Source organism: Phascolarctos cinereus, unplaced genomic scaffold (genome assembly GCF_003287225.1).
Source record: "Phascolarctos cinereus isolate Bilbo 61053 unplaced genomic scaffold, phaCin_HiC Scaffold_3;HRSCAF=262, whole genome shotgun sequence".
NCBI lineage: Eukaryota > Metazoa > Chordata > Mammalia > Diprotodontia > Phascolarctidae > Phascolarctos > Phascolarctos cinereus.
In genome coordinates, this window is record NW_027555736.1 from 165,173,051 (window position 1) to 165,200,770 (window position 27,720).

The window sequence follows — 27,720 nt, forward strand, 5'->3', positions numbered from 1 at the left end:
CATGTGTTTGTCCTAGTGAAAAAAGCCCAGATGACCTGGGTCCAAATCCTGCCTTTGACACTTAATGTCTATGTAATCTTGGCTGTCACTTAACATCCTTGGGACTCAGTTTCCTCATTTGTAAAATGATAGGGTGGTCTCTGATGTTCCTTCTAGGTATAGCTTTATGATACTATGTCATAGAGGCAGGATTTGAAGTTAGATTTTCCTGCCTCCAAGATTTGCCCATTGTCCTCTATGCCATGTTGTCACTCTTTTCTACCATGCTATAATAAGCACTGCAGAAGTAATTAGGCTTTACAGTAGTACTTGAAAAGGGGCAGCTGGGTGGCATAGTGGATTAGATCACTGGCCCCGAAGTTAGGAAGACCTGAGTTCAAATCCAGTCTCAGTTACTTACTAGCTGTGTGACCCTGGGCAAGTTACTTAGTCCTGTTTGCCTCAGTTTCCTCATCTGAAAAATGAGCTGGAGAAGAAAATGGCAAACCACTGTAGTATCTTTGCCAAGAAAACCCCAAATGGGATCAGAAGAGTCAGACATGACTGAAACAACTGAACAACAACAGCACTTGAAATATTTATTTCTCGGATCAATATCTACACGTTCAGAGCTTTTTCTTTGTAGGGATCTTTCTGGAGGTGGGGCCTCTGATCCATATCAAGGGCCACTTTGTGTGGGAAGTTGAGAGTACCTTGGCCAACTCTTCAAACCCTAGGGAAGAGAAGAAAGTGGAAAGAAATGGGTCAGAGCACATATCCTTGTTTCCTGGACCACAAGGAAAGGGGTAGAGGAACAGGAAAATGAGAGTAGGGAGGAGAAAGGAACAGAACATAGCAGTTGGTATGATTAATTAGATAAAAGCTTATATTTTTAGCTATGGATCTCTAATGAAGTACCTACATCATAGAATGTCAGAATGTGACTTTCTAATCCAATCCAAACATAAAGGATTCCCACTGCAATGTACCTGACAAGTGGTCATCTCAGCTATGCTGGAATATCTTCAAGGAGGGGGAGCATACCTCTTCTCGTGGCATTCCATTCCACTTTTGGATGGCTCTAATGGTTAAGAAGTTTTTTTCCCAATATTGAGCCTGAATTGGTGTTAGCCCTCACCCATTTCTCCTGGTTCTGCCTTCTGAGCCAAACAACAGAAATTGAATCTTTCCTCCACTTGATACCCTTCAAGTATTTGACCATAGCCATCATGTTTCCCCCCAAGTCTTCTCTTCTCCAGGGTAAACACGCCCATTTCCTTCAAGTGATCCTCACATATCATGAACTCCAGGCCCTTCTTCATTCTGCTTGCCCTCCTCTGGACACTCTCCAGCTTTTTTATGCCCTTCTTACATTGTGGTGATCCATTTTCATTGTTCTTCCTATAAATAGGCCTTCTCTCTCCTGGATTTATGAATGCTTGCCCTTATTCAATATTTCCTGGTGTGCTTCAAAAAGAGAAAAAGTCCCATCATCACACTACTGACATTTATTATTATCCTTTAACACTTGCCAACCAATTTTCATAATCTCATTTTTTGATTCCCACAACAATCCTATGAGATGCGTACTATAGGTGGTGGTGTTGTCCCCATTTTACAGAGGAAGAAGCCAAGATTCATAGCACCTAAGGCACTCCTTTGGCCCATGATCACATGGTTATTTCCAGGCAAGGAATTTGAACTCATATCTCTTCTAACTCTGAGTCCAATGTACTTTTGACTCTCCCATGCTGTCTCTCAGATCTCAGTTAGAAGATTTAAAGCTGGAATCAATTAATATGTACTGAGATGGGACTTTTGAAATCATCAAATCCAGTCCCCTCATTTTACACATTTGATCCAATTCAACAAGCACCAGCTATGTGCCAGACGCTCTGGTCGATTCTGGGGGTACAAAGACATAAATGAAAGAGCCCCTGCCCTCATGGCGTGTACATACTACTGAGGAAGACAATAGGAGGAAAACATGAATGAATGTGTGAATGAAAAAAGGAAGGAATGAAAAGTTTAAGCACTTCTGATTTATTAAGCCTTTCCCAGTCCTCTTTGATCTTAATGCCTTCCCTCGGAGACCATTCCCAAGTTATCCTGTTATGTATCTTGTTGTACATGGTTGTTTGCTTGTTGTCTCTCCCATTAGACTTTGAGCTCCTTGAGGACAGGTACTGTCTTTTGTCTTTCTTTGTATCCCCAGTGCTTAGCACTATGCCTGGAACACATTAAGAAATGCTAGTTGAATGACTATGTGCTAAGAATTGTCCTAAGCTCTGGGAATACTAATGGAAAACCAATACAGTCTCTGTTCTCAGAGAGCTCACATTCTAAAAGGGGAGACAAAACCTATAGGAGAGTTCCATTGTAGGGTAGATGGTAGGGACTGGTGGTTTACAAAGTGCGGATGTAGGGCAGATGACAATGACTGGGGTGCATGAGAGCCACAGTGGCTGTCCAGATAGTAAAGTGGTCTGCCATCGTAAGATAAGGCTTGTACCTGATGACTCCCTGATCCTTGAAGTGGTCTATGTGCCATGTCTGCCAAGGAAGAGGGCTCCAGGCCCACAACTATTGGGAAAGGGGAAGTAATTTTGAGGTTCAAAGTGGAATAGGAGCTCTGAGCTGCCTCCCATGGGGTTGGAGAGATGGTCAGGTCTAGCCATGGGAAAAACAGGGAAAATGGGGGAGGGAGAGATTCTGGTGGTATCTTTATAGGAAGTAGTTTGGACTGGGGAATAGGAGCTACTTCTACCTTGTCGTCTCCATGTTCCAGTGCCCAGGGGGATCATGCAGGGAAGATTTATCCAGTTGTTTAGATGACTTTATTCGTGTGAAAAGTGTTTTGTAATTGAATTCATATAGTTCCTGGGTTTGTCTTGGCAGGTAGACTCCCTGTGATTTTTTTTTTTACAGCATCGATAAAGCACTAAAAAGAGAGATCCAAACTTCCAAATTACTTTTGGTTTTTGAAACACCAAGTCTCCGTATTAGATGGCAAAGTCAGGATGCTGTACAATCAGGCTCCTTCATCAGACTGGTCCTATAGCAAAACTCCAAGCTGTAGCATTCATGAATCCAGATACACTTGAACCAACTTTCTGAATTTTTTGCTCTTTGATGAGAAAACTGGGATCCAGTAAGACAGAATGATTTAGTGACCACTGTAAAGAAATTTCATGAGTTTGGTAAAACAATCTCAGGACATAATTCTCTTCATTGTACTCATGGGAAAAATGTGTCCAGTCTAATTGGGACCCTTTCCTAATGGAAACAGTACTCTGGGCCTGGATGGAGGAAAGCCTCTTAAAGTCTCTCAAGAGGCTTAACTCCTCGGTTGAGATAACGCCTACCTTTCTGTTCTGCAAGAGATGGACAGGGTATAGATTAAAATTGTTATTTGCTACTTTCACACTTAAATAACCAACCGACTTTGTGGAAAATAAATAGCTTTGTAATACTTTGGTCGCTGAGGGAGGGTTAGCTAACTTTTTTCTTCAATTTTATATATTTTTTGAGAAAATAATAATAGCTAGCATTTACATAGTTCTTACTACGTGTCAGACAGTGTGCTAAGTACTTTACAGATATTATCCCATTTGATCCTCATAACAACTTTGGGAGGTAGGTACATGGGAAGACGTGAGTTGTGGAAACTAAAGCAGAGATTAAGTGACTTGCCAATAGTCACACAGCTAGTCAGCATCTGAGACTAGATTTGAACTCAGTTCTTCCTGACTCTAAGCTCAGCACTCTATCCACTGCACCATCTAGCTGCCAAGAAAACACAAGGAGGATGAAAGTGATATTAGACCCAAGCTATTTAATTGAGTTGTAATAACTCAGTTATTGTGTATGGTGGTTACAGCACTATTTCCTGATGTCACTGAGCATCTTTTTAATGGTTTGCTTACTCATTTGCTAGAGGTAATGGGGTATCAGGAGAGTTGAGTCAAGTCAGCCAACATTTATTAAGCACCTACCATGTGCCAGGCACTGTGCTAAGCACTGAGGATACAAAGAAAGGCAAAAGCAGTTCCTGACCTCAAGGAACTCACGCTCTAATGGGGGAGACAACATATAAATAACTATGTGTGAACAAGATGCATACAGGATAAATTGAAGGTAATCTCAGGGGGAAGATGCTAGCTCTCAGTGGGACCAGGAAAGGCTTCTTTCAGAAGGCAGGAATTTAGCTTAGACTTTAAGGAAGCCAGGAGGGGGAGGGGAGGAGGGAGAAACCCCCAGGCATGGGTGACAGCCAATGAAAATGCTCAGAGTCAGGAGATGGAGTACTGTACAAGGAGTCCAGTATCACTGGATCGTAGCGTATATTGAGGGGAATAAAGTGTAAGAAGGTTGGAAAGGTAGGAAGGGGCCAGGTTATGAAAGGCCTTTAAAGCTGAATACAGAATTTTCTCTATATGAAAATAGAATGTAAGCTCCTTGAGGGTAGAGACTAGGATGTTTGTTTCCTTTTTACATTCCCAGTAACTAAGACATCACCCTGTAATGAGTGTTTTTTAAATCTTAAAGTATGCTAGAAAGGTGAGCTATTAATTATTATGAATTATTGTTATTAAGAGCTTAATAAATGGTTGGTGAATTATTGTTCTTGAAGAGTAGTTGGAGTTTGGAGAGAGATGAGCTAGAATCCTGCCTCTCCCATTTACTCACGGTGTGACCAAGGAATACTTCTGGGCCTCAGTTTCTTCATCTGTTAAAATGGAGTTAATAAACACCTTTAGGAACCTCAGAGGCCATCTAGTTTAACCCTCTCCTTTTATACAGGAGAAAACTGAGGCCCAGAGAGGTTGAATGATTTGCCAAGATCACAAGGTTAATAAGCACTTTGCTCTGCCTCACTTAAATCCAATTCAAGAGCAAGTCAAGACATGACCCTTTTGATGTCAATTGGTCTTCTCTGAGAATGGAAGGAAGAACAACGTTCAAGAGCCCGGGTCTTAACTCCAAATCCAGCATCCTTTCTGCTTCACTGCAATGCCTGTCTTCCTTCCCTACCAGCCTCAGAGCGGTCATACAGATTCAATGCCAGAGCTGTGAAAGCACTTTGCAAATCCAAAAGGCCCATGCAAAGGTCAAGCTGGACCAGCAAATACTCCTCTTGCATCTTGTGCAAGGCTAGCACCTGTTGAATGGATCCAAAGAGGAGAAGTGGATCGCATCCTGTGGTCTTTCTCTTGCTTAAAGTTAATACTGGGAAAGGTGACAGCCCTCTGAATTCTTTCAGCCATGCATTTGCCCCATGGAGGACTTCAAACTGAGTCAACAGAGCTGGGTTCAGAACCGTGGGCAGAGCTGAAATCTTTTCCCACTCCAACGATTTGTTAGAACAGAGTTGGTTATAGGGCTTTGCCTCAGGAGTGGGCCTTTTGGCATGAGGACTCCCAGACGTGCCTGGATGGTTGTCATGTTTCTCTTGCCCACATAAGGGGCGTATTGGCTGGTAATGCAATACATTTGCAAGCAAGTTTATAACTTTCAAAAGTTTATGGTTTGCATTTCTCCCCCTTAAAGTTGTGGAGTTTCCAAAAGTGTCAGCACACCATTGAACTGTAATTTTCCTCGGGGCTTTTGGGGAGCAGAAAATTTATTTGCAGGGCCCAAGATTGCTTGTTCTGCGAGAGAAAGATGACATTTTTACTTATGAGCCACCTTAGAGAGCAGAGTGGAACAATGGAAAGACGAATGAACTTCCAAGTCCAAGTTGTGGTTGTTCAGTTATTTCAGTTCTGTCTGATCCTCCATGACCCATTTGGGGTTTTCTTGGCAAAGATACTGTAGTGGTTTGCCATTTCCTTCTTCAGCTCATTTTACAGATGGGGAAACTGAGGCAAACAGGGTTAAGTGACTTATCCAGGGTCACATAGCTAGTGAGTGTTTGAGGTCAGATTTGAACTCAGGAAAGATAAGTCTTTCCAGCTCTAGGCCTGGCACTCTACCCATTAGGCCACCCAGCTGCTCCCAAGTCACCAGTACAAATTTGGACTCTGCCTCTCTGTGTGGCACTGGGCAAAGTCCTGTTTCCTTATGAATAAAATAAGGGGTTGGACTAGATGACCTCTGCCCTCCCTTTCGGACCTCTGATCCTTTTATCTTAACACTTACATTTGCCATTAATATGGAAATGGAAGGAAGAAACATTGCCATTTAGTGTGGGAGATAGTTTGGAGAGAGAAGACATTTGAGCATGGGGAGACTCACACAGAAGAGAGGGCTAACGTCCTTTAATATACATTAGCAATTTAGTTATCGGTCATTTATACTTTAGTGTGAAAGAAGGATCCCGGAGCAAATTTTTTGAATGAGGAGAAGATTTATTAGCCGGACCCTGGACACCTGAAGAGAGAGGTACAAAGGGAAAAAGAGTTTCAGAAGGGTAGAGCAAAGTGCGAAAAATGACCTCTGCCTACTTTACAATTCTACCTAAGGCTAGGCATGTAGGCATGCATGGGGACCACTCAGACTTAAATTGGGTCAGAAATCCCGTGAATATCCACAGAGGCAGAGCTTACTGAGGTAAAGGACTCACTCTCCTCTCTCCTCTTTCGATATAGACCTGCACAATCTCTAAAAAGTTCAGTCTCATTCCTCATTAACATCACCCCAAGGTGTGGGAATTCTTTACAATCTCAGCAACTCAGGTTTATAGCAGCCCAGAAACATCAAAGAAACCTAGCTCCATTCCCCGTGAAATAGATGTTTGAATTATTTTTGCCCACAGCCTTGCACTCCTGGGAAGGAATATGCAGTGTGCTTTAAAATCTGCATACATTTTCCAAGGCCATCGGCAGATTTGTTATGAATGATTAATATCTGTTTGCCAACACCAGGTATAGCTCTTCATTTAGGAAATGTTGAGAGAGATCTCTTTCTTGTTCTGGGACTGTGGCTGTTTATCTATGTCACTTGTTTTGGTCACCCTTCATTAGTCCAAAAAGACCTGGTTACTATTCAAGGTGAGGTCTTAGCTAATTCCTTTTTCAGGCACGTGATCTTCACTTCTCTCCTCCCTCTATTTTTCATCTTGCTTTTCATGAACTTGGCATTGCATTCCAGTTACTGCAAGGGAAAGGATTCCAGTTTTCTTTCACAGAATGCCCCATTTTGTACTAGAACCGGAACCAGAAACCTTTCAGTCAACTTATCTGGGAAGAATATCTCTTCTTGCAGAAATAGCAGTATAGATCGCACAGGAAGGATTCAGGTTATTTTTGAGATTTCTTGGACATTGTTGGGGAATTTCTTAGCCTACATTCCTAGAGAGCTCTGGGAAAATCTCACCCATCACCAAGTTCACTAGCCAGGGCAGGGGGTGTCAAATAAAATGAGTAGCCAAACTGAAAGAGAAAGAAATTTCTTGGTGAACTAAGGGAGACTGCCCGCTATACGGTCAATGGAGTCCATTTTAATCCTAGATCTCAGTGTGAAACTCTGATACACCCAACTATGGTTTCTCCCATCTTGATACTACTATTGCACTGAGAGTTTAGACCATGCAATTTCTCATTTAGTTATGTGGAGCAGAGGTGGTAAACTCAACTAGAAATGAGGGCTACTAAATGGTGCTAAAGATCCCTGCTGGCTGCATATTAACTTAAAAAACTACATATTAATACCAACTATGTTTTATTGTATTTTTGTTTATTTTGTCAAATATTTCTCAGTTATAGTTTAATCTGATTTGGGCATCACTCAAGAGTGTTGTGGGCTGCAAGCAGCCAGTGGGACTCGTTTTTGACACATCTGATACAGAGGACAGGGAAGGATCTGTTGTTTCACCGTAATGGAGATATTCCCCTACCATAGGTCTCAGCATATCTGTGAAATTGCCATCAAGTCCTAAGGACTTGCCTATGGCACATGAAGGTTTAGTGACTTGTTTGGGTTTGCATAGGAAATAAGTTAGAAAAAGGACTTAAACCCAGGTCTTCATAAATCTGAGCCTAGTACTCTATTCACAATGAAATACTGCCTTTAGTTAAATACTGCTTCGTATTGTTTTGATTGCTTCATAAATATTAAGTAGATTAAAAATTCCTCAAGGTCAGGGACTGTGACTTGTACTTTCCTTGTATTAGACATAGCACGCATTCATTTAGTCAAGTCATTCGTTTATTCAATAGACATTTATTAAGCTCTTACAATATGCAGAGCAAAGAGACAGTTTAGATAAGACTCTGTCCCAGCCTTTATAGGGCGTATAGGCTTATAGGAAGAGGAGACACAAGCTCACAGTCACTGTAATATATAGTACCACATAGCAAGTATATTAGAGAGTTACACAGCAATATGCTATATGAGATCTGAGGGCAAAGGTCATTACTGGTGGAAGATGGGTGAATGGCTTCATGAAGGAAGTAGCATTTGAGTTGAGACTTCAAGGTGCTTAGGGATTCACCAGGTGAAGAGGGGAGAGAGGACATTCTGGGCATGAGGAACAGCATGGCAGACATATGAGGTGAGGGAAAACAGAAGGCAATTTGGTTTGATAGAGGGTAGATTGTCCAGTCTGCCGGAAGTGTATGCATGGGGAGGGGAGTAGTAAGAGAGAATCCTAAGAAGGTAGGCTGGCCCCAGATTCTGGACGACATTGAATTCAGGCAAAAGACCTTGGACTTTATTAGTGGGCAACTAGAAGCCACTAAAGATTTTTGAGCAGAGGAATGCATTATTCTGGCAGCTATACGAAGGATGCACTGGACCAGGGAAAGAGGAAAGGCCTTCACTAGGGTAGTTACATCTAATATTTGTAAAAGATAAGGAGAATCACCTCCATTTTAAAAAATAAGGAAACTGAGGACTGTATACAGACTGAGTAACACTTGTGAAGTCACAATTCAGTACCTTTAATCCATGCCAGGCCTAGAACTTGGATCCTCTGCTTCTGTGTCCTACTTGCCATATGTTCCCATTTTGCTTCTCAAAAAGAAAAAAAACAAAAACAAAAACCAGAACATTTTTTCCTCTCTGGGATATAGGGTCCAAGACCAATGAATGTTCTGTTCTCTTCCTATGAGTGAGTTGTTAAAGCACAGACTGAACAAATATTAGTAATGGCTCTGATCATCATCAAAGAAATAGTTAAGACTAGAAAGTTGGATGATCAATCTGTTAGATTCTGAATGGAAGTTCTATCCTGGCAATGCAGGTCTTAGACAAGTTAAAGGTTTTATTTGTATTTGGGCTTGCTTTTAAATAGCTCTCATATACTTTCATTATTTCAATTCTGCTCCACCAGTCTTCCTATTTTCGTTTTCTGTTTCGTTTTTTGTTTTTAGGCAATTGGGATTAAGTGACTTGCCCAGGGTCACACAGCTAGTAAGCATCAAGTGTTTGGTCTGAGGCCAGATTTGAACTCAGGTCCTCCTGACTTCAGGGCCGGTGCTCCATCCACTGCGCCACCTAGCCACCCCAGTCTTCCTATTTTCCATAGTCTTTAGAAGCCCATTCTCAGAGGAGGGCAGTATTGTGGAGTGAGACATTGGTCCTAAGTCTGAAGACCTGAGCTTGAGTACTAGTTTCAGCACTTACTACCTATATGCCCTTGGGCAAATCATTGGATTTTTCTGAGTTTCAGTGTCATAATCTGTAAAACAGGGATGATTTTATACTACTTAGATTGTTTTTGAGGAGAGTGTTTTACAAATGAAAACTGATATAGTTCTTTTGTCTCCAATAGAAGTCAAGTAGGGCAGCAAAAGAGACAAACGAGTTGTGGATAGAGCGCTGGGCCTGGAGTCAGGAAGACTGGGTTCAAATGTGGTCTCAGACACTTACTAGCTGTGTGACCCTGGGCAAGTCACTTAACCCTGTTTGCCTCAGTTTCCTCATCTATAAAATGAGCTGGAGAAGGAAATGGCAAATCACTCCAGTATCTTTGCCAGGAAAACGCCATAGGGGGTCACAAAGAGTTGGACACAACAGAACAGCAAGAAGTCAAGGTTGAAACTATTTGCATAAACCCATTCTAATGATGATTTTTCATACTTATTATATAGCTAGCACTGGACAATGGGCTCAAGGATCCTAAGATTGAGTCCCAGCTGATTAAAATTACATTGACTGGCTGAACCCAAGCCAATCACTTAAATTCATTGAGCTTGGGCACAGTCATTTATCATTTCTGGGTTTCACTTTTCTGTTAAATGGTGGATGAACATATTGATCAACTGCCCAATCAATCCACACGCATTTATTAAACAGCCACTATGTGTCAAGCAGTGGGGGTACAAAGACAAGGGAAGCAGTTCCTTCCCTTAAGGTGCTAATATTCCATCAGAGGGGAAAACAAAACAAAACAAAACAAAACAAACAGCACATAGAAGCAAATGCAAACATATACACAGTAAACACAAAGTAATTTTGGGAGGGGGGTAGGCTGCAGTACACTCCCAGCTGAAGGGATCAGGAGAGATCTCATATCCCACGTGATATTGGAGCTGAGACTTGAAGGACGCTATGGATTGTAAGGGGGCAGGGTGAGGAAGGAGTGAATGCATTCCTGGCATGGGAGATAACCCTTACAAAGGCAGGGAGAAAGGAGATGAAATGTCTATGTGGAACAGGACGTTCTGCTGGAAGATAGACTATATGAAGAGAAGTAACAGATGTGTATTGAACCTTGAAACAGGAAATGAGGCTGGGGATAGAGAGCAAAGAGCTTTGAATACCAAAATGATGAGTTTATCTTAAAGGCAATTGGGAGCCACGGGAGCTTTGAGATGGGTGGTGGTGGTGGTGGTGGAGTGCCATGGTCAGACCTGTGTTGTAGAAATATCTTAAAAGGAATAGCAAGTTGTATATAGTAGATTTGCAGTTTCATGTGCAATCACCTTTTTTTTTTGTTATGTTATGGAAATGCTTGTTTTATTCCATAAATTGAAAAATTAAAATAAAAACTATTATTTTGGTAGATGTGGGGGTATGGATTGGAGAATGGAGACATCTGAGGCAGGTAGACTGAAAAGGAAGAGATGATGAAGACTTTGTTTGACTTCACTATGGCTCATGCCCTTATTAATAAACCAAATCCTTCCTTACCCAGCCCTCAAAAACCTTGAGCTTCAGTCTACATCAGTTTATGCAACAAAGAAGTAGATAAATGTCATTTTTAAACACTTCTCTGTGTATGTGTGTGTGTCTGTGTCTCTGCCTCTTGCTGTCTCTGTCTCTCTCTCTGATTTTGTCATTCATTCTCCAGAGAAAGGTCTTTGACTAAAATAGGCTTTTGTGAGTCAATGATAAGATCAACTCCATTCTGGCTATAATGGTAATTTGTTGCAAAATTCTGGCATGATTTCCTCCCCCCTTCCCCCCCCCCCCTTTCTTGTTAGAGTAGCCTCTCCTACCCAAGGTAGAATGGAAACTCATTCACTCTTGGAATGATGGTGGAGTCTGGCTCCTGTTTCTTCTGAGTCTCTCATCATATCCATGTGAACTAGCTGGGAAGTATATCCCCGTGCCCATCACTGGCAGGCCGGTAAAAGTGGGTTCTGAGGAGAGGACTGTTGGAGACAGGAACATTGCAAGTGTTTTGCTAGTGGGCAAAGTAGGCAGTGGCCCATCTAGGAGTGATTTGAGAGCTCTAGGGAAGGCATTTCCCACCCCCAACAAATTCTACTTTGTTTTATTAATTTCTTTGAGCTAGTCATTACCCTCTAAAATGCAAAGGTCACTGGAGAAGGTGGGGGGGGGAGTAATAAAACGATTTCACCTGAATATTAGAGACTTCATTTAGGAAGTGTTCTCCCCTGGTCCAGATTATGAATGGCCTTGAATGCCAGACACAGGAGTTTGCACTTTATTCAAGAGTCAATAGGAAGCCAATGAAGATTTTTTTTTGGGGGGGGGCTCAGCTTGAAAACCCTGTGGGCTATTGAGAGAAAGGGTACTCCAAGTGTGCCTGAGTAAGCTGCAGAAAGAAGAGATTTAGACTGGCAAGTAGGGCCAGCCATGGGGTGGGAGCAGAGGTGTGCTGGTAAATGATTAACAAACCAGCTGCCCCCTCAAAAAATGTACCCATGATATTCTTTCATTTTAATCTGCATAATTAACTTGTTCTCCATTACTTTCTTGAATCTAGACAATTCACGAAACAACAATTCAAGCCCTGATTTGTAGTGTTTATTGATTTCTGAGGTTCACACCTCAGAGTATTCACACTGAAAATTTAACAATCAGCTCACCTGCCTGGTTCCATCACATCTCTGGGTGGGGGTGACCTGTGGGATCCACTTTTCTTGAGAATTCCCTACTTGACTTTATAAAATTTTTGCCTAAATAAAAAGCTTCTTCCTCCCATGCCATCCTCAATCCAAATCCTTTCCTTCTCCACCTTATTGCCCCAGTCTTTGGATTTACTTAGCAAAAATAGAAATTATATAGCCACTTAACCTTGAAGCAGCTGCATCAATTGAAGACCTAGGAAGCCACTTCTCCTCTCTGGCTTTCTGTTTCATCGTTGGTAAAGTAAAGAAGATCGATTAGGTGACCTCTAAAGGAACTTCCAGCTCCAGCTTTCAACAATTCTGCAGGTCAAAGGGGTGTGTGACTAGAAGGTAAGGTGTTGGCAGGAGTAGATGGAAAAAACATAGAGTTGATCATGGAAAGGATGTTAGAGGCCTTCAAGTTCAACCTCTTCATTTTACAGATGAAGAAACAGGTGGAGTGAGGAAGTGACTTATCCAAGGTCATTTGCCTATTAAGTGTCTGAGGCAGGATTTGAATTCAGATCTTCCTGACTCCCAATCTAGTGCTCTAATTACTATGCCACCTAATTGCCCAAAATAAAATGAAGGATGGGAGTGTCGACTTGATAATGTCCAAGGTCTCTTCCAGCTCCAAATTGATTAACCTATTATTCTTAAAATCACCATGTGAAGGAGTTGCTATCACCATTTTACAGAAGAGGAAACTGAGGCTAAGAGAATAAGTGACTTGGCCAGATCACACAGCTAGTAAATATCTGAGGTAGGATTTGAACTCAGCTCTTCCTAATCCCAAGAAAGGCACTCCACTCCATGAGTGGTGTCAAACTCAAATAGAAAAGGATCTTTATGGGTGGCATATTAACTTAGAAAACCTCAAATTAACATTGTGTTGTATTTTTATTTATTTTGCTAAACATATGCCAAATTATATTTTAATCTGGTTTGAGCCATGAGTTTGACACTTCTATATTACACTTCATCACCTAGCTGCCTCTGGTAGAATGTAAAGTTCTTAAGGACAATGGTTGTTTTCATTTTTGTCTTTGTATCTCCCCTGCCTAGCCCAAGGTCTTGCAACTTAATTGCTTGTTGAGCTGAATTATCTAGAGTGCTAGGTCAGAAGAGACCTAGCCTAAATCCTGCCTTTCCAATTTACTACCTGAGTAACCTTCACTAAAACTCTCAGTACCACAGGCAATATTCCAAAATTTATCTCCTAAATTACAGCTTACAGGTGGGAAAGGGGAAGTTGGCACACCAAGAATTCCACACTTGAGGAAACCACATGTCAGGACACGACAAAATACACTGATCCCCCCCTCCCCCCTCCCCTTATTCATTCCACAATAAATATTTAAGGACCAGCTATATTCAAGACAATGAAAAGAATGATAAAAAAGGAGGCAGACATAGCCTTTGTCACTGTGCTTTGCCAAATAGTTGTCTTAACCTTCCCAACAATAATAAAGAGTTCTAATTCTATAGGAAGATAATGGTCTCCCCTTAAAAATCCTCAATGGTTTATCAGAGGGAGAACCCAGTTTCTGACAGCTCTGTCTATCCATCCACAGCATGGGCCAGACTCCCAGAAGCCCGAAGGCTACTTCAAAAGGAAAGAGGAACAGAAAGGCTATCATTTCTTTTTTTAAACATAAATGTTAAAAAATAATATTTTATTTTCCCCCAATTACATGTAAAACAATTTTAACATTCATTTTTAAAAAAAAAATTTAAGTTCCAAATTCTATCCCCACAGAAGAAATATGATATAGGTTATATGTGTACAATCATTTAAAATATATTTCTGTATTAGTCATTTTGTGGAAGAAAATTAGAAAGCTATCATTTCTAAGAAACATTCAGATCATTTTTGAGGTGCCCACAAAACAACCAAGGAACAAAGACTTGGAGAAATGCCGTCAACTATGTAGTGGAGGTATTGATGAGTTTCTATGTATTTTCACCCAGAGTCTTACTGACCATAAATCCCCCTTGATATTCAGATGCCCAGGGCTAATATTCAAATACGTAACCCCAGGGATAGCCATCAGGACCTGATTTGATGATTTGATGAAGATAATTTCTAATATCTTTAATGTGGGGCTGCTAAATCGAAAACTGTACTTTTTGTGTCATGATCTACATTTTCTATGTGTTTACCTTTTTTTTTCCCCTACATGTGCTTTTTTCCCCCCTTACTCCAGTACATAGGCTGTGTTGAAGTGCTGCAGTCGATGAGATCCTTGGATTTTGCCATGAGAACCCAAGTTACAAGGTAAGACCATGGCATGGCAATGAACTTTTATTAAAACCATAGTGGAAACCCCAAATCATTTCTTGCTGTGCATTTTGAGAAGGAATAAGTTATTCCCTCCCACTCCTAGTTCTTTTGTGGGTTTTCAGGGATGTATGGGGAGATATCCTGGTGTAATGAGGTAGACAACTGGCCTCAGAGTCAGAAAGACCTCAGAAGTTCCACCTCTGAAATTCTCTGTACTGTTGAGATAGTTAGAGTCAAAGCTCGAATGGATATAAAAATCCTTGTAGTCCATCCTGCCATGTAGAAACTGAGGCCTTTGACTTGTCCAAGTTCATACGGTTTTTTTTAAGGGTATGCTTTTAAGCCTAAATTTTGTTTTTATTTATTTTTCCATATAGCTTTTTTATTTTATTAAATATTTCCCAATTATGTGTGAAAATTATTTAGCAATCATTAAAAAATTTTGTTTCTATTCTTCACTTTGTTTTTTGTGTTTCTGTTTTCTTTCTTTTTTTTAAGCAGTTAATTAATTTGTTTTTAGTTTTCAACATTCACTTCCATAAGATTTTGAATTTTAAATTCCCCCTTCCTTCCCAAGAGGACATGCAATCTGATATAGGTTCTACTTATACACTCATATTAAGCATGTTTTCCCATTAGTCATGATGTAAAGAATAATTAGAAGTAATTGGGAGGAACCATGAGAATGAAGCAATAAAACAAAACAACAAAGGAAAAGGAGAGCAAATAGTATGCTTCCATCTGCATTCAGACTCCATAGTTCTTTCTCTGGATGTGGATAGCATTTTCCATAGTGAGTCTTTTGGAGTTGTCTTAGATCCTCCAATTGCTGAGAAGAGCCAAGTCTATTATTAAAGTCAGTCCTCATATAGTGTGGTTGTTACTGTGTGCAATGTTCTCCTGGTTTTGCTCATTTCATTCAGCATCAGATAATATAAGTCTTTCCAGGTTTTTCTGAAGTCTGCCTGCTCATCATTTCTTATAGCACAATAGTATTCCATCACATTATATATACCACATATATGCCACAACTTGTTCAGCCATTCCCCAACTGATGGGCATCCCCTCAGTTTCCAATTCTTGGCCACCACAAAAAGCTGCTATAAATATTTTTGTACATGTTTGTGTTTCTTTTTCTTTTGATCTATGTCTTCTTTCACAATATGACTAATACGGGAAATACGTTTTGCATGATTGCACATGAACATCTATATCAAATTATTTGCTTTCTCAGGGTGGGGGGAGATGATGTAGGGAGGGAGAAAATTTGGAACTCAAAACATTTTTAAATGAATGTTAAAATTGTCTTTATATGTAATTGAGAAGAAAATATTATTAGAAATTTTTGAGTTCTAGATTCTTTCCCTTCCTCTCACCTACCTCCCTCCTTGAGAAGGTAAGCAATTTGATTTTTAGCATACATGTGAGGTCATATAAAACATATTCCTATATTGTAAAAGAAAACACAAAATCAAACAATAAAAATAAAGAAAATTTTAAAAGTATGCTTCAGACTGTATTCATAGTTCATCAGTTCTGTCTTTGGAGGTGAATAGCATTTTTTATCATGGGTTCCTTTGGAATTGTCTTGGATCATTGTCTTGATCAGAGTAGCTAAGTCTTTCACAGTTGATTATGCTTGCAATATCGCTGTTTCTGTATACAATGTTCTCATTGTTTTGCTAACTTTACTTTGCATCAGTTCATATAAGTCTTCCCAGGTTTTTCTGCAACCATCCAGCTGACTATTTCACACATCACAATAGTATTCCATCACGATCATACATCACAATTTGTTCATCTATTCACCAATTTATGGACATCCCCTTGATTTCCAATTCTTTGCCACCACAAAAGAGCTACGATAAATATTTTTGTACATATAGGTCCTCCCCCCTTCTCTTTTTGAAAAAAATCTCCTTGGGATACAGACCTAGTAGTAGTGTTGTTGGATGAAAAGGTATGAATCGTTTTATAGCTTTTTGGGTATAATTTCAAATTGCTCTCCAGAATGGTTGGACTAGTTCACAACTCCACCAACAATGCATTTGTTTCCCAATTTTTCCACATCCCCTCCAGCATTTGTCATTTTCCTTTTCTGTCATGTTAGCCAATCTGATAGGTGTGATGAGGTATCTCAGAGTTGTTTTAATTTGCCTTTCTCAAATCAGCAGTGATTTAGAGCATTGATTTATATGACTATTGATAGCTTTGATTTCTTCTTCTGAAAATTGCTTGTTCATATGCTTTGGCCGCTTATCAACTGGGAAATGGCTTTTATTTTTATAAATTTGGCTAAATTCTCTATGTATTTGAGAAATTAGGTTTTTATCAGAGAAACCTGCTGCAAAAATTTCCCCTCAGTTTCCTGTTTTCTTCTAATTTGGGCTGCATTGGTTTTGTTTGTGCAAAAGCCTTTTAATCTCATATAATAAAAAGTATCTGTTTTGCCCCCTGTAACTCCCTCTATCTCTTGTTTGGACATAAACTGTTCCCTTACAGGATTTTGTTTTTAAAAATTAAATTCACACATCATTTTTTTTCTGGCAAACACATGCATACAGTGAGGTCAGCCTATAGTGAGACTGGGGTTTCTATACTGACTAGCTCAGTTAGGTCAGGGTTTTCCAAATTATTTTCAATGGAAACTGAGAGGCTCATCAGGAAGGATAACTTGTAGGTAGATTTTTTTTTGAGGCAATCAGTGTTAAGTGACTTGCCCAGGGTCATGAAGTTACTACATGTCTACTGGATTTGAACTCAGGTTCTCCTGACTCCAGGGTTAATGCCTTATTCATTGCACCACCTAGCTGTCCCTTGTAGGTAGAATTTGAAATTTGAGGTTTTTTTTTTAATTGTTGGATTAAAAAATGTATGGTAATATTAGTTTAAAATTTATTCTTTTGTATTTCTCCAAGTCACGTTCTTACCCACTTAAAGGCAGATACTGTCATAAATTCCTTGGGAGAAACAACTATTTCATTTCCCATCTTTATATCCCTGACACCTAGCACTGTGCCTAGTACATAGTGGGCTCTTACTGACTTTGAACTGAATCTTCACCCTGTAGGGTTGCTTTATTTCTGGGTTCAATCAAGGACAGTACCTGAAAGCAAATGATACAAGTGCTGCCACCTCTAGGCAGAAAGTATAATAAATTTGTTTTACGGCAGCCAAGGGGATATGGAAAAACTTAGGCTCATAGAATGTTAAAGCTGGGATAATCTTAGAGGTCACTTAGGCAAATCCCTGCTCCTCCTCATTTTAAAGATGAGGGAAGTTAGGCCCAGTAATGTTAAGTGACTTGCCCAAGGTCTCTCACAGCTACCAGGAAGCAGAGCTGGAAATCAAAGCCTGGTCTACTCAGTCCAAATCCAGGAGTCTTTCCACTGCACTGTGCTCTGGAAATTATATTATGATTTGTGCAAACTCCAGACACAAAATGAATATCCAAATAAGGATAGAGACTGGACCTGTGATTTCATTAGAATAAGGAGGTTCTGGTAAGCCACTTCCTCTGTTAATGTAAGTCAGCACCTTTTCTGCAGTGTATACTCTTAGAGAGCATCCTAAAACATTGAGAGGATGAGGGACTTTTCCAGAGTCCCATAGACACTATGCATCAGAGGTGGGGCTTGAACTAAGTTCATTTTGGCTCTGGGGCCAGCTGTCTCTCCAGTTAACCACACTTCCTCTACTATCCAAATATTAACTCATTGTTATTTCAGCATTCCTGTCCTCACTCTAAGTTATTGGACAAAAACCTTGGAGAAGCAATGTGTAACTGTTGGAAGTAGCCTTGGATTTGGAGTCAGAGAACCTGGGTCCATTTCCTGGCACTGTCACTTACCATCTGAGTTACCTTGGATAAATCACTTCACCTTTCTGGGCCTCAGTTTCCTTATCCATAAAATGAAGTGGTAATCGTCAAAATACTCTGTTCTGTTCCACCCATATCTAGAGTATTGGGTTCAATTCAGGGTGTGGCATTTAAGAAAGGATATGGATAAGCTGGAGAGAAATCTGGAGAAGGATAATGAAGATGGTGGAAAGACTTGAGATCATGACATATGAGAATTGTCTGAAGTGACTGAGCCTCTCTAGCCCTGGGAAGAGAAGACTTGGGGGGTGGGGTAGAAGAACTGGACAGGATGGCTGTTTTCTGGTATTTGAGAGTGTCACCTGGAGAAGAGACTAGAGTAGACTTTCTATGCTTGGCCCCAGTGATTAGAGACCATGTGTGAAAGTTGCAAAGTGCCAAATTTATGCCTGATTAAAGGTAAAACATTGATTAGAGCTGTCTGAAAGGAGAATGAGTGGGCTGCTTCAGAGACAGTGGGTTCAAGTTGACTGGGTAACTGCTTGTCAGAAACATTTTCAAGGGAGTCTTTTTTCAGATATGGGTGGGACTGGACACCTTCTGAAACTCCTTCTGACTCTGAGGTTCTTTCTGTGAATGAACCTTTAAGGTCTCTCCACCTCTGAGTCCTAAGATTCTGTGCTCTACTATCACTTAAATGTCTTACATGTATCACTAAAATGTCTCTGTTTATTCAACTTTTTCACATTCAGGTGCTTATTTTTATAATAATTCCCTGATTAAGCATTTTGAAAACCCTTGGGATGGAGCATGGTGCTATTAAGATTGTGTTTATGAGTTCAGTCACTGCATGAGCTATTTAAATCTCAAAGAGAAAAGCTCTATTTCAAGGTTACAAATAATCATGTTGGTTAGCTTTTTTAGAAATTCTTGCTGTTGGGCCATAGGTGAACCAGGTAAGAATATGGACTAGTTAATGGAATCTATTGCCACTACTGAAAAATAATTGGAGGCAGGTGTTTTCCAGGTGGTGGATCTCTGGACAGTTCTGTATAGAAGGACAGCATATTATTATTGTGAACAGTAGGGAGAAAATGATGTGCATTTTCCAAAGGTCTATAGCAGAGGGAAAAGAGATGATCAAGGGAGAACAAGGCTTTAACCCTGAGAAGAGATGGAATTTTACTATCTTCATATAGCATCTTTCCTTGAAAAAAAATTCCAAGCAATATGACATTGTTAAAAGAAAAATCCTGGTTCAGGCTTTGCCCTGGTCAATTAAAGGCAAACTCATGAAATAAGTCAAAAAGGAGTTCATTGGCACCCCAAGGCATCAATCAGTTGGAGTGGGGCATGCTGCCAAATCCAAGTTCCAGCCTTTTATAGACAGTAGTAGAATAATTTACGTTTAAAGATAAGTCAATCCCAATTGGTAGACATTTTAATGAGGAGGTGGGATAAGTGTCGTCTCAGCTCCTTCCCATTACAGCATCATTGGGAGAAGAAATTCATTCTCAGGTAATGGGAGTAGTCTTCAGGTTCCAAGTTACTGGCAGAAATTCCTAGGTAATTCTGCTAAAATCCACCAGTAACACAACTCAATACAATCTAGTACAACCTCCCAAATTTGGTTTTCCATTAACTAGTTCATGTAATTAGCTTAAAGGAGGCCTCATCTTCTCCTGAAATCTGGCTGAGCACAGTACCCAAAGGCTGAGCAAGGTTGAAATATGGAGGTCATTCAGACTATATTTTGCCCAGTGGCCTGACTTTGCACAATCCTTCTGGTGCTAACCATATTCATGGTATAGTACCACAATCAGACCTATCTTATTACTCTATCTTTAACTACATTATCCCAATCTCTGCTGCTCATGCCAAACCAATTTGAGTAAGCATCAGAAGCTATAAGCCAGGGAATTTAAATTTGCAAGAGGACACAAATGCACTGTGGCCATGAGGAATGCAAAAATCATAATCCCATGTTTCCTTCAATGTTGTAAAAATTAAACAAAGTTAGTTAGGGAGAATAATAACATCAGGTTTCCTTATAACCTAGTAACCCACTCCCAATGTTCATTTAATTAGCACAGTTCGCCTTGAGTCCCAAATGTCCCATGTAGTCCTCTGGTCCCTGGAAACATCTGCATTGGACATTCTGGAATAGGCCTTGTTCTCAGGGCAGCTCTGAAGGGGCTCCTCCTAATAGCTCTGCTTCTCTGGTTCCAAGCCACTTGCAAAAATTCCTAGGCAATTCTGCTAAAATCTGCCAGTAACAAATTAGGAACCAACAATTCACCTGAAACTTCAGAGAATTTCAGTTTTTTTATATACTACTTGCTCCTTCTACCTTTACCCAAACTCTGTACCTGATATGGACAGTGTCATCTACACACTAAAAGAAGAGGGTTTTACTTGGAAAATGGGTTCTCTCATCCCTTAATATGATCAGACAGAGACTTCAAACAAGAGGAAAAAAAGATATGATTTAAATTTTTTTACAATTATTAATGAGTTTTATATGTAAAACCTTAATCTAATTTTGGGAACTTCTTACTGAACCATACTCAAGCCTGTATTTCCCATTAGATACATTTGCAAGTCAAGTGAATCCATACACACACACACACACACACATACACACACACACACACACACACACACACACACACATCCTTATTCTTGGAATTCTAACACCCAAATCTTGTTGCTTTCTCAAAGTCTACTCCTCCATGAAATTTTATAAAAGCTTCTATATCTTCATCTTATCCTCCCTTTTTTAGGATACATGTATTATGCTCATATCTTCTTGAACGAATGAGGTACTTTAAGGGGACCTAATCTTATACATGAATATATAACTATTAGCAAGTGGATTGCAAGTCTAAGAACCCATTTACTTAGTTGCTTAGGATATGGAGTTGCCCACAAATTCATTTTAAAACAATATGCTTGTATCCTCTTATAGTAATTCAGATGTTACAATATTAATCTACTAATTAATAGACTTAGCATTGCAGTGACAAACTTCCACTGTTCATCTGACCTGGTAATAGAAAATTTGCTATGAAAAGAAAAGGAGAGACATGGTTAAAGCAATATCAGAACTGTCCCTTCAGGGGCACAGACTGATCTGACACAAACTCTAACAGAGGATAAACTCCCTTAGTTCTATTTGATTCAAGGAAAGAGTCATAGTAAACAACTAATCATACAGCAAGTTCCACATTATTCACAAGGTACCATATCAATGCTCAGAACTAACCAGGGGGGAAAACTTCCTGTTCAGAAAGGAAATAGCACCATGGAGAAACTGAATCAAGAGGCTCCTACCTTTGCAAGGTTGTCCCTCTAACTTTTCCCAGGGACAAACATCCATCTGTAGTAGTTCTCAGACCACACCCCCTTTGGGCAGCACATGGCATTCTCCCTGAATAGTAGACTGTTGGCTTCATGACAATTCAGACAATCATACTTGAAATAAAAAAAAAACAACTTAGGGTAATATCAGATTATAGTCCAATGAGATTTTACCTCAAATAGCAAAATTTCATTAATCACAGCTTAGGGCCAGGTTATTACTAGTTTTGCTTGTGTTTCAACAATAGTTAACAATGAGCACATATAAGAACATTTCATTTATACTTCATTTATGAATTAAGAATAATCATATTCTGGAGTCTCACATATACAGCAGCAAGTACATGATAGTTGACTCAAAACTCCCAGAAAAATCTGGCTACTGTAAGTCTTCAGACTAACAGATTGCCTATTAATCCCTAACACAAAATAAAATCTTTGAATCTAAAGTCTATTATTATTAAGTTGGTTCAAAGATGTAACTTCAGTACATACTATTTATTAAGAGATACAATTTCCTAATTTTCATCATGTTAGCCAGATGATCTCAGATGAAACTTGGCTCTTCACTATAAGGAATCTTGTAAATTTCCTCACTTTGACTGGATGTTGTCCTAGTTTTTCCAACTTTAATACTTGAGGATTTTACAGTGTGTTGTCAGCAAGGCTGATAAGATCTTGTGACTTTGCCCAAGTAGAAAGTTCCAAGGAACCACATAGATAAAGAGGCATCTGCTACTTTTTCTCCCAACAGTAAGTTATCAGTATTATCCATATTTAAAGCAAATATACTCCATTAAACATTTGGTTTTCAAACATTTTTACCACATTCTTTTAACAAGTCAATTCATAATCTAATATATCTAGATTCAAAGATCTAGCAGCATTTTTGATACAATAGTTTCCCAAATTTCACAATATAAGAAAAAAATTTGAAATAACATAACATACATAATAATAACATACACAATATCATTTATTTAAAACATGAAACAAAATCTGTTACCAGTCAGGTAGCATCAATTTACTTGAATGTATTCCCAAATAATCTGACATAGATATTATCACTTTTGGCATTCTTTACTAATTACATCCAAGACCAATATAAAGTTCTAACATTTACATGGTGTTTGCCATGTGTCAGGCACCGTGCTAAGCACTTTACAATTATGTGATCCTCACAACATCCCTGGGAGGTAAGTTACTTTACAGAATAGGAAACTGAGGTAAACAGAGGTGAAGTAACTTGCTTAAAGTCATGCAGCTAGTAAATTGGCAAAAGAGGCACAAAAAATTGCTGAAGAAAATAACACCTTAAAAAACAAAATTGGCCTAATGGTAAAAGAGGCACAAAAATTCAAGAAGAATTTTGAAGAAAAGAACTCCCTAAAAAGTAGAATTGGCCAAATGGAAAAAGAGGTACAAAAGCTCACTGAAAAAAAATAATTCCTTAAAAACTAGTATTGGAGAAGTGGAAGCTAATGACTTCATGAGAAATCAAGATACAATAAAACAAAATCAAAAGAATGAAAACATAGAATAAAATGTGAAATATCTCACTGGGAAACCAATTGACCTGGAAAACATATTGAGGAGAGATAATTTAAAAATTATTGGATTACCTGAAAGCCATGTTCAAAAAAAGAGCCTAGACATCATATTTCAAGAAATTATCAAGGACAACTGCCCTTATATCTTAGATCCAGAAGGTAAAATAGAAATGGAAAGAATCTACTGATCACCTCCCAAAAAAGACCCCAATATGAAAACTCCCAGGGAAATTATAGTCAAATTCCAGAGCTCCCAGGTCAAGGAGAAAATATTGCAAGCAGCCAGAAAGAAACAATTGAAATATTGTGGAGCAGCAGTCAGGATCACACAAGAGCTAACATCTTCTTTGTTAAAGTATGTGAGAGCTTGGAATATGATATTCCAGAAGGCAAAGGACGTAGGATCACAACAATAACCTACCTAGCAACAGTGAACATAATCCTTTTGGGGGGGAATGAAATTTTAATTTTATTTTAATATTTTAATGAATTTTTAAAATTTTATTTTTTAAATTAAATTAAATTAAATTTCTATTTTAATGAAATAGAAGACTTCCAAGCATTCCTGATGAAAAGACCAGTGCTAGTTTTGAGGGTCTGCAAGTTTTTGGTGCTTCCAAGGTGGTGTGATCCGTGCAAAAGTGTGGTCACTGCTCTTCTGGTCTGCATTCTAGTCTTTACCCAGGAAGGCCTTTACTCCCCTGTAGTCCCAAGCACTAGCACATTTCTTGGCTCTGAAACTTTAACCCTGTTCCAGCCTTCTGTAGCCACAAGTGCTAGTATTTCTCTCTGCCTTGGAATTGAGACCAGGGCCCCTGCTCCCTTATAACCAACCATACATGCTTTTCTCTGTCCTGGAACTGCAACCCAGAACCATGTATGAGCAATAGAGTTGCCATCAGTTCCAGCTGGACACAGTGCTAACAAAGGGTCCCCTATAATCCCTTTCTGACCAGTCGTCCAACCACCTTACTATCTCTGGACTGAGAGCTCTAGAAGCCGTTGCCACTGTAAAAAATTCAATCTGAAGTGTTATTTGAAAGTTGTTTGGAGGGGAATGTTGGGAGAGTTTTCAGGGAGGTAGCTTTTGCAGGTTCTATTGGCCTAATTTTACAGAGAGGGAAACTAAAGCAGAGAGAGGTAAAATGAGCGATGAGCCCAAAGTCCCTCAGCCTTTGAGTACCAGAGGCAAGATTCAAACCCAAGTCTTCCCTGTCATTTAGGCCAATACTCTTTCCAGCTCTATGGTGCTATATCTGAAAACAAAACAAACCTTGATTGCTAAGAACAAACTGATCAAAAAGACATTGGCTTATTCTTCCTTTCTCTGAGTGGTCTGGATTGAATTTTCTCCCATCAAGAAGTTAAAAGAAGGCTTTGTTCCTCAAGAAACTACTTATACTTTGTGTCCAGGTGAGGAAAAATACACGTTGGCATAGGCCAAGAGAAATGCCTTGGGCCTACCAGAGGAAGGCCCTGTTGACCTTTAGCTTAGAAAACTTGGTTTGGTCAGGTTTGGAACCCTAACTTGGTTGTTATCATGAGAAATGCTTCCACATCAGTCAGTCAATAAACATTTACTAAGTATCTATGTTGTCCCAGCACTGTGTTAAGCACTGGAAATACCAAAAAAAAAAAAAAAGGCAAAAGACAGTTTCTCTTCTCAAGGAACTCACAGTCTAATGGGGAAGACAATTTGGAAACAACTATGTACAAACAGGATAGATGAGAGATAATCAGCAGAGGGGAGACCCTAGAATTAAGGGGGATCAGTAAAAGCTTCTTGTAGAAGGTGGGAATTTAGCTAGGACTGGAAGGAAGCCAGGGAGGCCAAAAGATAGAAATGAGAAAGGTAAGAATTCCAGGAATGGGGGACAGCCAATGAAAATGTCTAGAGTTGGGAAATGGTGGATAGCAAGGAGGCCAATGTTATTAGATCTTAGAATATGTGGTGGGGGTAGGGGGTGGAGTAGGGGAAGAGGGCCAAGATGTAAGATGACAGGAGTTGTGGGAAGGGGCAGATCCAACAAAGGGTCAGGGGGAGACCTTTGTTCTAGACTAAGACAACTTAAGAGGTTGGCAGGGGAGGTCTGTGACACAAGGTGGGCAGGCTTTGGAGGCGGCTGTGACAAGTTATGAAAAGCATTATAAGCCAAACAGAGAATTTTCTAGTTGATCCTGGGGGTGATAGGCATACACTGGAGTTTATTGAGTCCAGGGGGTGGGAGGGTGACTGGGTTAGAAATGTGCTTTTGGAAGATCACTTAGAAAGCACATACTGTGTGCCAGGAACTATGTTAGATGACAAAGATGAAAAACAAGTGGTCTCTGCCCTCAAAGAGTATATATCCTTTTGGGAGAGAACATTACGTACATCAGCAGCAGAATATAATACACATTGTCAGACCATCCACCATATTAGTTTTTTCCCCCTTTGATTATTTTTCTTTATAACAAGGGAAGGCTCAGTTTAGAGTGGGATAGAGGACCAATAGTTTTCAAAATGATTGTGATGTAATAACAGAAGGCATCAATAAAACTCATTTTCTAAATTCATCATTAAAAACAGGAAGTAATCCTTTCAAGACATTCTGCACATCGTTGGGGTGAGGGGGACACCTAATCACTCTTATTAATCTGTCTTTTTCCTCTCCATGTTGCTTAGAATTTTAATATACACTCAGTAATCAAAATGGACAAGCTGATGGTTGGGTTGGCCAAACCTTGGAGAAGCCAGCCACAAACCAGAACTTCTGCTGGAGCCATGGGGACTGCTGGGCACTAACAGCCTGACATTAATCAAGTTTGCTTTATTCATGAGATTGCAGGCTCCTGCTTCTATGAAGCAAAATTGGGATCTGTTAGATAACTGGTCTAGGGTCACTGCCTATTAAGACAGGCATAAGATTCATCCTCTCTTGCTGAGCATAAGAGTCTGCATATGGTAACCTATTTATCTGCCACCTTTCAAGAGAGAGGGAGAGAGAGAGAGAGAGAAAGAGAGAGAGAGTGAGCAAGAGAGCTGTGCTTTCCTCGCCCTGCTGCTATGGACAGTAAGCAGTCTGTTTTGGTGATTTGGTATGAGGTAAAGCAGCAAAGAAGCAGAGATCATAATTCAGAGGATATTGTAATTGGGCTAATTTCCTGTTTGTAATGTTATTGCTCCTTAGCAGTGACTCTGCAAATTTAATTCGTTATCTTGAAATTTTAATTCTTTGGCTTCAGTAAGACATTAAGGAGAGTTCTTTGGAGACGAACACATCCTTTTGTGGTGTATGTGTGTGTATGTGTGTGTGTAGCCATCACCTGCAAAATAGCTCCAACGTGCTATAGGAGATTTATATAAGGGCCTGGTAAATTGCCAGAGATTTACCAAAACTTTTAACTTTTATTTGGAAAAAGTATTTTGAAATGGTTTAAACACATAAATGTAAAAGCAGTATATCATTACAAGAGTATGCGGTGGTAGGCAGAGAGTCATGCTTGGAACCAAGACAAACTGGGTTCAAATCTGTGACCCTAACTATGCACATATCCATAGAGACACATAAATGAAAATGTAAGAGTTGGATGTACAGTTTTTACCTTTTACTGCTTTGCTGCTCACTGGTTTATTCTTTCAATTCCTAAGACCTCTTTTCTTCTTTTTTTTTTTAATATAAATTGATTTATTTTTAGTTTTCAACATTTACTTCCACAAGATTTTGAGTTCCAAATTTTCACCCCATCTCACTCCTCCCCCCCACCCCAAGATGGCATGCATTCTGAATACCCCTTCCCCTGGTCTGCCCTCTCTTCTACCTCTCACCCCCTTCTCTTATCACCTTCTTCTATTTTCCTGTAGGGCAGGATAGAATTCTGTACTCCATTTCCTGTATTTCTTATTTCCCAGTTGCATGTGAAAACATTTTTTTTAAACATATGTTTTTAAAACTTTGGGTTCCAAATTTTCTCCCTTCCTCCTTCCCCACCCACCCTCATTGAAAAGGCAAGTAACCTAAGACCTCTTTTCTTAGTCATTTGACCTAAGAAGGAAATTTCGTATTTATAGTTGGAAGCTGTCTTTATACCTGTCTTGAGAATTTTTTTTAGCAAGATGTTTTAATGTGTTTTTTTAAAAAAGTCTATGCTAATCATTTAGTCATAGTTTTTATGGTCTTCCAATGAAGTGATGTGGGTGCTGTTAGAATGCCAAAAATTGTCAAATGTTATGAAAGATGCTATGAAAGGTAATTTTATCTTTCTGTAATGGAGTAGGGAATTTAATAAGCATTTGTTAAATGATTGAACCTGGAGGTGTTTATATGACATTTTTGTTGTGTTGAAGCCTTTTCTAATTAGTTTTATTTCATGTGATTAAGGGTAGATAGATAGAAGGGGAAGGAAGGGCAGATTTTCTGAACTGGGCTGATCTTCCTCGTCTCCCTATCTACTAGTTCCTTCCCTACCACCTTCAAATATGTCCAAGTCTCTTCTATTCTTTAA

General features: G+C 39.5%; 1 protein-coding gene across 1 annotated transcript in view; it reads left to right on the plus strand.

Moving 5' to 3' along the window:
- The window catches only part of SHC4 (SHC adaptor protein 4), a 155,905-nt gene that overhangs the window by 23,396 nt on the left and 104,789 nt on the right, over nucleotides 1-27,720 (plus strand). The window contains exon 2 of the mRNA XM_020977316.2: nucleotides 14,429-14,499. Within this exon, the coding sequence (XP_020832975.1) occupies nucleotides 14,429-14,499 (71 nt within the window). The remainder of the gene's footprint in view (nucleotides 1-14,428; nucleotides 14,500-27,720) is intronic.